Source organism: Leptodactylus fuscus, chromosome 7 (genome assembly GCF_031893055.1).
Source record: "Leptodactylus fuscus isolate aLepFus1 chromosome 7, aLepFus1.hap2, whole genome shotgun sequence".
NCBI lineage: Eukaryota > Metazoa > Chordata > Amphibia > Anura > Leptodactylidae > Leptodactylus > Leptodactylus fuscus.
In genome coordinates this window covers 50,020,051-50,033,591 of record NC_134271.1, presented here as the reverse complement: position 1 = coordinate 50,033,591, position 13,541 = coordinate 50,020,051, and the positions used below count along the sequence as shown (strand labels likewise).

Below are 13,541 nucleotides of genomic sequence, written 5' to 3'. Positions count from 1 at the left end.
CTCCCAACCATATTCTGTACAAAGAACTGCAACAGCGCCCCCTTCAAGTGAGTAAAGAAGAAGCTGCGGGAGCTGCATAGTGCTGGGGCAGGAGTAGTAATGGGCAAGGAGAGAACCTCCAGCTGTGCTTCACTAGTTCTGCAGCTGCTTCATTCACTATAGTGATAAGTGGGGAACAAGAAGTCCCAGCATCACTGACCAGCAAGATATGACTTGTCCTAGTAATATACTATAATATACTGTATACACAAACAAATGGGGAATAGCTTAAGACTGGTGTATAGAACGTCAGTCTTAAAAAACTCCTCACAAATAGAGGGTATATGTCCCATGAGTAAGGGACATAGTTTCGAAACACGTAGGCAATTTCACATATCACTGAACCGATGGATCGATGTAATCTTTTTTACTACGGAATTAAAAGTCATATTTTATTAAGTATTTTGCGCATCTTGGTGCTGATTTTTACATAACCTCAGAATATAAACATATATACATACAATGCACACACCTTTACTACCTTTAGGCTGAAGCCCCATGTTGAAAAAGCGCTGCATTTTAAAGTACCTGCAAAGTGTATTCTGGTTAGTTCCATCTGCACATTCCAGGGGAAAAAAAAATCGCATCATGTCAATTATACCTGCGGAAACTATGGCATATAGGGGCAGAAAGACTGCAGAGGAAAACGCTGCAAAAAATGCAATTTTTTTTTTCATTTTGCTTACTTATGCAGTGGATAACGCTGCGGGAAAAAAAATGTGATGTGTTTCCTCAGAGTGTTTTTTTCTGCAGCTTTTTTTTTTACTGCATTTTTCTACGTGAGGCCTTATCCATACAAACATACTAAAGATACAGATATGTCTATATATGTATATATATGTAACAGTAAACACACCCTACACATACTGTAAACAGATATACTTATTTAATAAGTGACAGTACTTACAGACATGTCTAAAAAAATGATTTACACATATATGAGAGATAAGTGAACTGGTTCAGATCAAAGCTGATTTGGCCTGAAGTTTCTGGCTCAGTCTACACAAAACACTATTATACTTTGGGTCTCTTCAGCCCCGGAATATAACAAGTCGAGGCTCAGGAGAGGTGTGACAAGGTGGATATAACCATTTGCTATATACGCTCACCTACACTGAGCCAGCCTTTATTATACTCTGAGGTATATACCCACAGTATAATAGCACTTCTGGTTTGTGCTCTGAACAAAATGGACAGCTGAACCTCACGAATACTTGTCAAATATACATAACATATGTACAGTAGATTTACATGTATTTATTACACAATTGGCGCAACGTACAGCTATGTCTAAATATATACGCGTACAATACACACAAGGGAAATATACATAAAATAGGAGGAATATATTACCCTATGTATAGCAGATTTTTGGTGTACATGTGTGTAAAAGTGGCACACCTTTGGCATACGACCCTATCATCTGTTAAGGATGCAACATATTGTTCTTGCTGTACCCGCTCGCCAAGAACATGGGTCAGTGTGTGGACACCTTGGTCTCAAGCCAGCTGGATACTTGATTAATGCCAGTCTTAATAAATTTTCTACAATGTACTGTATATATACATACAAGAGACACAACATACATAAACTATATAAAGAGATTACATAAATGGCTTTACTTAAAGGGGTTGTTTAGTTCTTGTTTTAATAATGACATGCTGTACACATACATACATAACATCCTGTACAGATACATATATGACACAGAGACATCCTGTACACATCCATATATGGCACAAGGACATCCTGTACACATACATATATGACACAAGGACATCCTGTACACATACATATATGACACACGGACATCCTGTACACATACATATATGACACAGGAACATCCTGTACACATACATATATGACACGCGTCCTGGGTAGATAGAGTGATAAAACTAATAAGTGTCAGATATCAGTACAGTGTATAATAGAAGTCATAGTGGCCATACATATATCCTGTATACATGGGGGGGGCAGTCATAATAATGTCCTTTGGGGGTGCAGAGACTCCAACTGCCATTAACTGTGGCAGAGAACGGGTATAGACTCAGTCTATGCCCGTTCCCATTGACATTCATGTAAAAAACATGATGGATGCCACGTATCTTCTGTCTTGTTTGTTTACTTATATAAGAGAAGAAAATGTCCTTCATGCAGATGACAGCAACGGACATTAACACTGGTAGTGTGAATCCAGCCTTACTGTAATGAGTGGAAATCAATGGAAATGTTTTGTGTTTGTTCTGTAAATGATAATACTAATAGCAGAATAGCAGAGAGGAGTTCATGTGAACAGAGACTAATACTGGACATTTACTAACAGTCGCCCCCTAGCTGTTATCTGTGATATGTCCTGTCAGTATTAGGATCAGTCTTCACCACTATGCTGAGCAGAGCCGATCATGTAGACGTCCATCTCCGGCATCACTGAGGAGCAACTGACGGACGCCAACTGTTTTTATTCAAATTACATCCTGCAATCCTATTGGTTGGTGATGGTTACCACGGTGACATAAACAACCTAGAATTTAACCCCTTAAGTTACAGTACTGATTCAGCATTAAGACCATTTATATTTTATCCAAAGACATCACTGTATGAAGCTTGCTTATTGGTGGATGAGGAATATATCACTAAAATATTCTTATTATGTCACTAGATTCCAGGAGCCATATATTATTTTTATTTACAATTGATATTGCCATATGAGGTCTTGCTTTTTAGCAGATTGAGTCATAATGTTTTATATAACCTATAATATGTGTATGTGAATAGTTGACCAGCTCATTATTTGACAGGAGACAATAGTTTCTCATTGATGATACTAGGTCAGACCCCAACACCAATGATTCTTACAGCTACTATTGACTTCTATATTAACTGGATCACGTCCTATGTACTGAGCTCCCCCTAGTGGTGGCATTGGGCAGACAGAGCTTTATCATCTATTATATGAAGGGACACAGTGGGTTTGGAGTTCACTAGGAGGACATTTATTAGTGGATTTTGGAGTCCACTTATTTATTCATGTTAAATCATTTATTTATTATACACCTTTTGGGCTGAATGCCATATGTCCCAGACACTTAAAGGGGTTTTCTAGGAAAAATCAAACGTTTTTTGTTTTTTTTTGGACAGCCGGGACTGCTATCCCCTCTCTTGGTTCCCCTATCATACCAATAGTGGGTTCCAGGTCCTCTCTGTTTATTTGGTCCCTGACTCTGGGTTTCCAGCAATCATGTCAGTGATCATCAAAGCTAAAGACTGGCAGAGAGGATGAGCACCTAACCAGTGAAAGTGTGGGGAGAGGTAGATTAGGAAGGGGCAAAAGATAACACTTTTGTTTATTAACTTTGTATCATTCCCAGAAATTTTGCCTGGAATACCTCCATACCTGCTGCCTGTATTCACCTCCTGAATATATGGCTTGGATTTATAGGTCATCTGTACCTTACTGACATTTTTAAGAAACTTCCACCCCACCATGGAAACACTGTCACTGCAAAGGAGCACTGTGGATCCCGAAAACTCACTTGAACCATAGCACATTATGGAGGATGTCAGCAACAACTGGAAAATGGCTTGTGCAAAACAAAATGGAGACTGACCGATACTGTACAGTTCCTTAGGCTTTTGCATAGGTGGAATACTGCGCGTGTCACAATGAAGCTCCTTGGCAGACAGGCTGGGGCAATGACCTCACAAAGGACCCCTGTCTACTGGATGACCATTAAATTTAGCTCTGCCCACTTTTATGTTGACTCTGCCCATTCCCATTCATTTTTCATGTGCCCTCACACAGCATAATCCTCCTACACTCACCCGTACATTATATGTCCCCTCTCCATCTTTCCCTAGTTTCATATACCCCCTTCATCTGCCCCCAGTTTCATGTCCCCCCTCCATCTCTGTCCCGTTTCAAGTCCCTGCCCATCTTTGCCCCCAGTTTATTTCCAATAGCCATTCGCCAGCCCCTCCCACAATACCTTTAAAAATACTCACTTTTGACCACTATGGTTGCAGAACCCTTTGAAGTAAATTCTGTAAGACACTTCTGTGAAAAATAGGACAAACAGCAGGTATAAATTGCTTTGGAAAAGACCGCAGTGGGAATGCGTCGCGTTTTTTTCTGCAGTGTTTTTCACAGAGAATCCACCGAGTTTTCCTCTGTTGACATTATGCCCCTATTATACCTATATGGAAAATGCCAGCATTTCTGTAGGTATAATTGACATGATTTACAAAAACGTGACAGCTTTTGAAATTGCACCATTTCTGATGTGGATTTTTTTTTTCTGCAATGCGTGGATGGAATTAGCCACAATCCAATCCACTTTGCAGGTACTGTATTACGCATATTCATAACGTGGGTTCCTGGCTTAGGGCGGGTTCACACCTGCACCCGAACTCCGTTATGCAGGTTTCCGTTTTCTGCCGGCAGAAGACGGAAACCTGCATTCACTCTGCACCAGTGAGCGCCCATGAGCGTTTTGTGCTCTCTGCGGCAACACCATTTTTTAAAAAAAAATCGGACACAAAGTCCTGCATGTCCGACTTTGTGTCTGGTTAAAAAAAAAGGTTTCACCACAGAGAGCACAAAACGCTCAATGGCGCTCACGACCGGAGACTTTTCAAACCCATTCAAATACATAACGGAGATCGGGCGCAAGTGTGAACTCGCCCTTAATAGTTAAAAAAAAAAAAAAACATGAATAGGCCCTGAGACTTTCATGGGTTCAACGGTCACGTGAATAAGGCTGACCATATACGTTAGATTTTAGACTGCTGAATTGGTAGATTTTGAATAGTCTGTAGCTGGATGGTCCTACATAAACTTACAACGGTTCGTTCCATATAGCCAACCATCAACTAAAGTTGGTAAGTTGGTTAATAAAAATAGCGCATGCGAACATTTTTGAATTGTGTCTGCAATGCCATACTTATCGTTATCAACTATATATACGCGTTCAACATTGTCATTTTAAAAATTCAATAAAACATCATTTACAAAAAAAAAATAATGCATGCAAAATTAGGATCAATTTTTATGTATAGCACCTCATGGCTGTCACACGTTATAATAGTAGTCTTCTGAACTAATAATAAGGTAAAACTGTTAATAAAAATAATAGCCACAGAACACTGAAAAAAGTATTTAAGAATCCTAATAAATTTGTTGCATGTCATGAAATCCACATTTTTTTGCTGCAATTTGTGCTGGAAATCTGACACTATTATCTGGATTAGGTCACTCTTAAGAACATATAACAGAATACAGGCTGCTGTACAAAATAAAATGTTATTAATACAATTATTAACTGGAAACTGGGACCACTTACCTTTAGCAATGCATCTGGTTATTGCTTTAAAACAGGGGGCACTATTACGGAACAGATTCTCTTTAAAGTGCCTGCAGAGGTAGGGCTGTACTTTCATGAAACACAGCCATGTTAATTCATATAGGATTTTATTTGATATCATGTTTTTTTTGGCATACAGGAAAAGGAGTGTAAGGCACAGAAATTAGATGGCATACATAAAGTACTCAGAGAAAAGGCAAATATATTGTATATGGGTTCCTATCAAATGTACCTTCTCCACTTATCTAGTTCGTAATTGTTCATTTATTGTAAAAGCCTTTAGATCTTATTCCAAAGAGGAAACTATCAAACCAATCATTCCCCAGGGGTGTAAGCAGAATTCTGTAGAGGGGTTTATGGGTATGTTTATGCATCATGCACACATACAAATAGCTGTCCTGCTAGGCAGTGTGGACAATATAATATGTGGACAACTTTTCTTATAATATGTGAAAGAGCTCTTTGGAGCAATGAGGGTGCTGCGGCTTATCTCTTTGGAGCAACAAGGGTACTGCGGCTTACCTCTTTGGCGCAATGAGGGTGTTGTGAATATTTACAAAAACTGTGACATTTTGTGAATTCACAATTCACAAGGTAAAAACACAGTTTGAATCAGGTGACCCTAAACCCATCTGTCTGTGGGGTAGAGTTTATATGTTGGGTTCTTTTGAATCCCTGTACTAGTGCAAACAAAGTATTTTCCTAAACTGTGTTATAATGGCCAGTAGACTGCCCCTCATGAGCAAAAATCCCAGTAGAGTGGCCCCTGTAAATGTGGGTAGCTGAATGCCCCAACAAGGCCAGAGGGGTGTAGTGCCATAAACTGTGGTGGTCTATGGCTACTTGCTATTTGAGTCGTACCATTAACAGGTGGAGTAGCATACATTAGACATGACTCATTGCAATTACTACAGACAAATATGGCAGTCATGCCCCTGGCAATCAGTTAGAAATGCAACTTGATGCCATGGGCATGCCACACACAACCCTAGATTCTCTCCAAACTAGTTTTTTATAAATGAGGCCCACTGTGACTGTGAAGGGGGAAGAGATGTATTAATAATATTGCATATAAAAAGTGAAGCTGTTATCCTTAGCAACCAATAGGACTTCTAAAAAATGGAACTATAATGGTTTCTATGCAAACTGTTCCCTAGTTTTGATAAATCTTTCACAATGTACTTCTATGGGATGGTGCAAAGTGTCCCATTTAACTTCAAACATCATAATGCATAGAAACCTAATAATGGCCTGCCAGACGTAAAATCCTGGCCCTCCAGGGTCATAAACATGTGGTCTACATCTTACATTGGTCTTGAATGTGCAGCGCTTACATCAATCCTCTTTGGAGTAAATTTCATGTTATGGAGACTGTTTTCAGTGAGATTACATGGAAGGTGTGAATATGTTGTGATTATTATTATTATTATTATTATTTATTTATATAGCACCATTAATTGCATGGTGCTTTACATTTGAGATTATAGATGATTGCAGATGTCATTACTCTAGTCCTTTAGAGTTTTTGATGCTGGTTGGTGACAGATTGCCTTCCAAGGATGTGGTTCTTTGACAACTTTAAGGGTATATTTCTTCAGAAGTGGACAGTTCTTTAGGAAAGCTTGAATAACATCAGGGCTCACCACACAATAGCAATGGATTTCCTCCAGTACAGCACACTTCCCAGCTAAATCAATAAGATTTGAGTTGAGAGTACTTGAAGATGTTGTCTGTATAAAAAGTTTCTTCAGAGTTCCGGTATAATGATTATTGACAAATCTCAGTTGATTTGACATTTCATTGTAAGTGTTGAGTTGCAAAGTGGTCACTGGTATATTTGGCTTTAAGATTCTTGGAATTTTCCAGGCAGGGACCGTATGATCAAACTCTAGATCCACAGAAAGAGTGGGGTGGCGTTGACGGAGGGCTCCCCAAACTTTATCAGAAATGGCAAGAGTGTACTTGTCTAGACGTTCACACAAGATATCCAAATGGCGAAGAGGTGGCCTTTCTGGTTTCATCAGTTCCCAAAAAACATCTTCTGAAAGACTTGAACAAAAGGCTCCTAACATGGTCAGTTTAGGACATACTTGTAAAACTTGTATTAGAGTGTCAGGAGTTACTTTGCAAACTAATGTTCTATTGTTGATGTACATACTACGGAGGTTAGGACTCCCACTAGCTATGAGTCTTGTAAAGCCATCACTAAGAGTAAAGGGCAGTTTCCTTAAGTCAATGTGGTGGAGGTCTATTTGACTTTCTTTGCGACACAGCTCCATGATGCTGTCCAAAATTTCAAGTCCAGAGTAGAAAAATGGGTTCTCCCCACAACATGCAATGTTCAAACTCTCCAGCTTCTTGCTTTCCTTGGCCAAACAGATCAGAATTTGTGTCACGTTTTTCCGTGTTGCTTCTTTTGATTGGTCAAACACAATCTTTAGGTGTCTTATTTGTCCAATGAAATCCTGCAGACCATCGGTGGACAGAAGTTCTTCATCTGATACCCATCTTAAACAGAAATAACACCATTAAGAAGAATATGTATACTTCACAACTAGATGATTAAAACACTATAATTAACCCCTTCCCGACATCTGCTGTAATACTATGGTGGCCGCCCTCAGTGGGGTGGCTGCCATAGCTGCCGCGTGTCTACTGTTTTACACAGTAAACCCAGCGCTAATGCCTCCGGTCGGTGCATTAACTCCTCCGGCGCCTCAGTCAAAGTTGACCCAGGCGCCATTTTCCTGGTGGTGCATGAGCGCCACCATTTTGCCTGTGATCGACAGCGCCTGGAGCATGCTCCAGGGCCGACGTCACGTTGGCATGACAGCCGGAAGCCTTGTAAGGCTTGTCTGCAGTGATATTCTTTTGCAGGGTGCTCTATGCAGCCTGCAAAAGAAATGACAATTTTTGGCAATGTATTGCAATGCATTAGCAATTTACATACTAAAGGTAGGTGTGGAATAGCCTTTCTAAAGGCTATGCAAGGATGTGATTAGTTATAAATTACTTTTCGCAATGATAGAGCCCCTTTAAAGATATTCTCCACCTCTACCAAACTCTTTGCATATATCAATAGATGCTATTCCATTGAATCTTATGCAGCTGGAATTTTTTTTCTCTAGCCTCCGCTGTTCATAAGCAATAATTGCTATTATTTTCAGTACAATTATACTCTCTGCTGTCACGTGGAGGGTCCCTGTCTTTCTGCTCCAGCCTAGGATCAACCACCTGACAGCAGAGAGCATAATTGTGCTGAAACTAAGGGATAGTTCACACAGGGACATGGGGGAGGATTTTGACAGCGGAATCCATGTCATAATCCTCTAAATGCTAGCAGAGAAAAAGAAGCGACATGACCTTTCTTCAGGTGTTTTCCGCCTGAAGAAAGCAAAAGAAGTGAATGGGAAGAGGTTTTTTTTACAAAAAAAACGCTCCACAAAAAGCGTGCCAAGGTAAAAAAAAAAAAAAAAACGCTTCCTAATTAGGAAGCGTTTTTTTTCCAGTGCCAAAATAAGCCACATGTTATTTACGTGTGAACTAAGCCTAAGAGCAATGATTGCTCAGGAATGATGGAGGCTAGAGAAAAAGTTCCAACTGTCCTAGAATCAGTGGAACAGCACCTAATGAATGATGCAATGAGTTGGAAATGGTGGAGGTGAAAGGTCAACTTTAATAAATTATGTGTTTTGGTTTAGTATCATACATGATATGAGTCTGATAGCCACTTATCTCCATCAATCTTTTCCATAGCTATCAAACCTTCCATAGATCCCTGGGATATGCTATTATTTGTATGGGATCAGGTTAGAAAAGAAAATTAGCATCCCCTGCTATCTGCACCTTGGGGCCTAAGCAATGTTCCCTCTAAGCCCTGGAAGCTGCTGAGCGGAACAGCTAGTGAGCTGGGCAAGGCTCCGCCAATGATGGGCGACCTGATGGCCAAACAGTACCACCAGTAGTATAATGATCCTTCCTTAGTCACCCCCTCCCCCACACACAGATTGGTGCTGAGGAAACTGACGGCCGACCCGGCACTCAGGAGGACAGACAGCAATATGGCGGGTGCCATATTAAACAACCATTGGTTGCTGCCTGTCTTTCTGAGTGCATACCTCCCAACTTTTGAAAAGTGGAAAGAGGGCCAAAATGTGCGGCGTGCGCAGCGCGTGGCGGCAAATTTAGCTCCACCTACTCCGGACGCAGATCTGAGTTGAGTGCACGGCCATTAATTCTGGCTGAGCGGGGCGGCTTCAATAGGTGAGTGGCCGCCCACGCACGTTATTGGGAACAGTGGGCCTAAGATCAACTGTGTTGACTTGTTTGGCAGATAGTCTTTTGTTGTTTCCTTCCTTTTATAAAGAAATGAGGACCATTGAAGACTGATAATCATTAAAATAAGCAAAAGCTTCAGGTTCCTTAGGATCTCCATTTAGGGATTTTCACCAGTCCACTCTTGTAGTCTACTATAAACTTTTTCCTTGGAAGGACATCTCATATTTAAAAATAAGGTCACCATTTTGGCAAGATGTAGATGCTGTTAATCTTGAGCTGTGTGGTGCTATTACATAGCCCTGTCAATAGTTGTTGGCCGAATGACTTTGCAGTGTATTGTTCAAGAATGAGCAGTTCTTGTCCTCACTACCAATTTTCTGCCTGATTCAATACAAATCTTGAACTAGGAGAATCAGTTCTTACATTTTAGTTACTTCTACCGTGTTTCTCCTAAACCAAGACCTACCCCGAAAATAAGCCCTAGCTAGATTTTCCAGGTTTTTTGGAGTAGCCTTGAAATATAAGCCCTACTCCAGAAATAAGCCCTAGCTAGTTTAACTCCTTCCCGACATCTGCCATACAATTATGGCAGATGCTGGGTCCTTAAAGATGGCGGCCGCTCTGCTGCAGAGCAGCTGCCATAGTTGCCATAACGGGTCTCCGCTGTAATATACAACAGAGACCTGGAGTTAATTCCTGCAATCAGTGTCTACTCTGATTGTGGGTATTGTTGAGCATGAACCACCCCCCAAAGTATTTCAACTGCTTGGCGCCGGACCACCTTCCCCCCCAACCCTAAAGCAGCACACCTGTACTTGCAACCAGTCCCCACTGTCATAGCTACTGTTCTGGGTCTCTGCTAATGTACAGCGGAGACCCGAAGTTAATGCCCGCAATCAGAGTGTGATTGCATGCATTGTTAAGTGTCAACCACCCAAAGTAGCACAACTGCCCAGGGCCACAGTTACTGGTCCAGGTCTCCGCTAATGTACTGCCTCCCATTTTCACTAGAATACGTATAAAAAAAAAAAAATTACTGTGAAACACATATAAATGAGGTATTCCTGTGTTCAAAAATGCCCGGTCTACAAACTTATAAAAATATTTTTCCTGTATGGTGAATACCGTATTGGGGGGAAAAAAAAATCTACAGTGCTGAAGTGCCGTTCTTTCGCTGTTTGACATCTGATAAAAATTTAAATAAAAAGTGGTCAAATGTGTAACTGTTGCTCATAGGAAAAAAAATTAAGACCTACTCTGAAAATAAGCCCTAATCTTTTTTTCGGAGTAAAAAATAATATAAGACCCTGTCTTAATTTTGGAGAATCACGGTATCACCTCATGTGCTTGTATGATATTTGTGACATTGTTTATTCTCAACATACAATGTGCAGCTTCGCATAAACTCATTGTAATATATCCAACACAGCAATTCCAATCCTAAAGGTGCTGCGACAATCCAGTGAGGAAATGGCCACATGCCTTCTATTAACTAAAGATACCTATGTAGCTGAATAGAACAGAACAGCAGGAATTTGGCTTCCTGCTCTATTGCTCATGACTACTGAAGACCTGCTGCATCAATCTGAAGAGGAGGGGGATCACAGAAACCAGGGACCGAGGATGAGTAAGTGTTGTTTTTGGTTGTTTTTTTTACTTCTATAGCACAACTATAGTGTGGGGCCACTGGGGGGCATTATTACTTGTCTGGCGGCCACTGAAGGACATTATTACTTTTCTGGGGGCAACTGAGGGGACATTACTACTTGTCTGTGGGCCACCAGTGATGAGCATTATCAGGTGTCTGGGGGCCACTGGGGAGCAGGATTAGGTTCTGAGGGTCATTCAGGAGCATTATTTTGTGTCTGAGGGTCACTCGGGAGCATGATACTATGTGGGGCCACTAAGGAAGCTTGGTGATGGTAAAAGGTGAGCTTTTGTATGTGCTGGGTGGAAAGTATAGGATGGTGTAGTGTGGAGGATGCATGTACATGGTGCAGTTGTGATGCAGTTTCAATGCATCTAAACTGCAACAGAAAAATACATGCCGTTTTGATGTGGTTCCAACTGTAATTTCAGTTGTAAAAAACCCCAAAACAACGAAACTGTAGTTTTGTATCTTTTGGTAAAAATTATTTGGTAGGGGTGCCCTGAGGAATTTTTTTTTTTTTCCAAGGGTGAAACACTGATCTAACATCATCTACACTGTGTTGAAAATCAAGATCCACAACCCACAACCATAAGGCCCGGTGGTGCTGTGGATATTTTTCTGCAGTGTGTGGATGGGATTAGCCAGAATTCCATCCTGCGTTTTTTTGCCGCCTTCCATAACATAGCGAGTTCTTCTACTTCCCGAAGAAAGAATGAATAACAGTTACATGCACACCAAAATTGTGTCAATGAAAAATACAACTCAAATCGAAAGAAGAAGCCTTCATACAACTACACTGATGGAAAAATAAAGTTTTGGCTCTTGCAAGACATGCATTTAAAAAACAAACACATCATTAAAGCTTAAATTGGCTGCAGAGTGAAGGGGTTAAAACGAATCTGCATTTTATTATAATGGAACATTTCATTTTAAGATGTAATTCATTTCAATGGTTTTGAGACAGAACCTACATAGGTTGGTGCCATTTAAGGCAACCGGTATTCCAGGCATCGACCGAAAGAAAAACAGGGCTGTAACTATAGGGAATACAGAGGTTGCAGTCACATATGAACCCTGTATACTGAGGGGAGCCTAAAAGCCTCTGTACCCCATTAAAATGCATGATAGGAGCTTCAGCCTTAATATACCTTAAATACTCTGACACTGATGTCTTACGCTTGTACCATTTTAACCCAAGTGCCTACCTGATCTCTGTGTAGTGCCAGACAGAGTTTGATGTCACTGCCGTTGCCCAAGACTGGCACACTTGAGAAACAGCCCGTCGATCTGTGAGGGATAAGTAGTAAAATATTTGTGCCAGAATCTCCTGAGGCATGTAGTCCCATTGTAGTGACATTGTGGCTTCTCCGGTTTCAGGTCAACCTATGCGTAAAGTAAATGTGAGATATTAAGTAACCCTTGTACTGAATGTGGTGAGAGCAGGTCCCTGCCTTACATACTCACGTAAGGCAGTGCAAACCGCACAAGATTATAGGTCTCTGCAGGCTCGGCTCATAAAAGAACAGGTGACTGATGATTTAAGGAGTGGCTTTACATATCAGATCTCCAGCATGTAAAGGTTACAGATCTGAGGACGGGTGCCTTGTGAGCACATGTGGTGTCATCCTTACCGTGCAGTATCCTAGTTAGGCTAGGTTCACACATGCCTCTACTTCACGTTTGGGGTTTCCGTCCCCCTGCAAGCAGGATTTTTCCCTCTGCATTTTTCAGGCGGAAACCCAGTGGGGCCCCCTTACTGTCTATGTCTATGTCTATGTAATCTGCTTGGGCACCCTAAGAACAGAAACCCAGGCACCGGTGTGAACCTAGTGTAACTAAATCTTGTACAAACACTTGACAACCCCATTGATTTATTAACAATAAGGGGGTACAGAGAGTCCTGTTTATAAAACTTTATGTAACCTGTACCCCTAGTTTTTGCTCCATATACAAAGCAAAACTTCAGATCATTCTGATACTTGACATTATTCACAAATCATTCCCATCATTACAAAGGGCAACGGCTTTGTTGTCTGCAAGTTACAATATTTGCAGAAAGGGTTAATGAAACATCATAGTATCACAAAACTGCAATGTCACATTGTAATCTGACCTGCGCACTGTTCTACACCAGACATACAATGTCCCCATGTATTGCAGCCATAGTTACACACCCTGAATACTCACCACTGTGCAATGCTGACAACGCTTCC

General features: G+C 40.9%; 1 protein-coding gene across 2 annotated transcripts; it reads right to left on the bottom strand.

Moving 5' to 3' along the window:
* Positions 1–5,446: 5,446 nt before the first annotated feature.
* Positions 5,447–13,541, bottom strand: FBXL8 (F-box and leucine rich repeat protein 8). Of its 2 annotated transcripts, none has more exons than XM_075281889.1 (3): positions 13,516–13,541; positions 12,534–12,711; positions 5,447–7,907 (listed from the first exon to the last, which is right to left on the bottom strand). In XM_075281889.1, exons 2-3 carry the CDS (start codon positions 12,683–12,685, stop codon positions 6,908–6,910), a joined length of 1,152 nt encoding a protein of 383 aa, XP_075137990.1. In that variant the 5' UTR covers positions 12,686–12,711; positions 13,516–13,541; the 3' UTR covers positions 5,447–6,907. The 2 variants fall into 2 exon arrangements, with proteins under 2 accessions (XP_075137990.1, XP_075137991.1); XM_075281890.1 differs by lacking the exon at positions 13,516–13,541 and adding an exon at positions 13,442–13,499.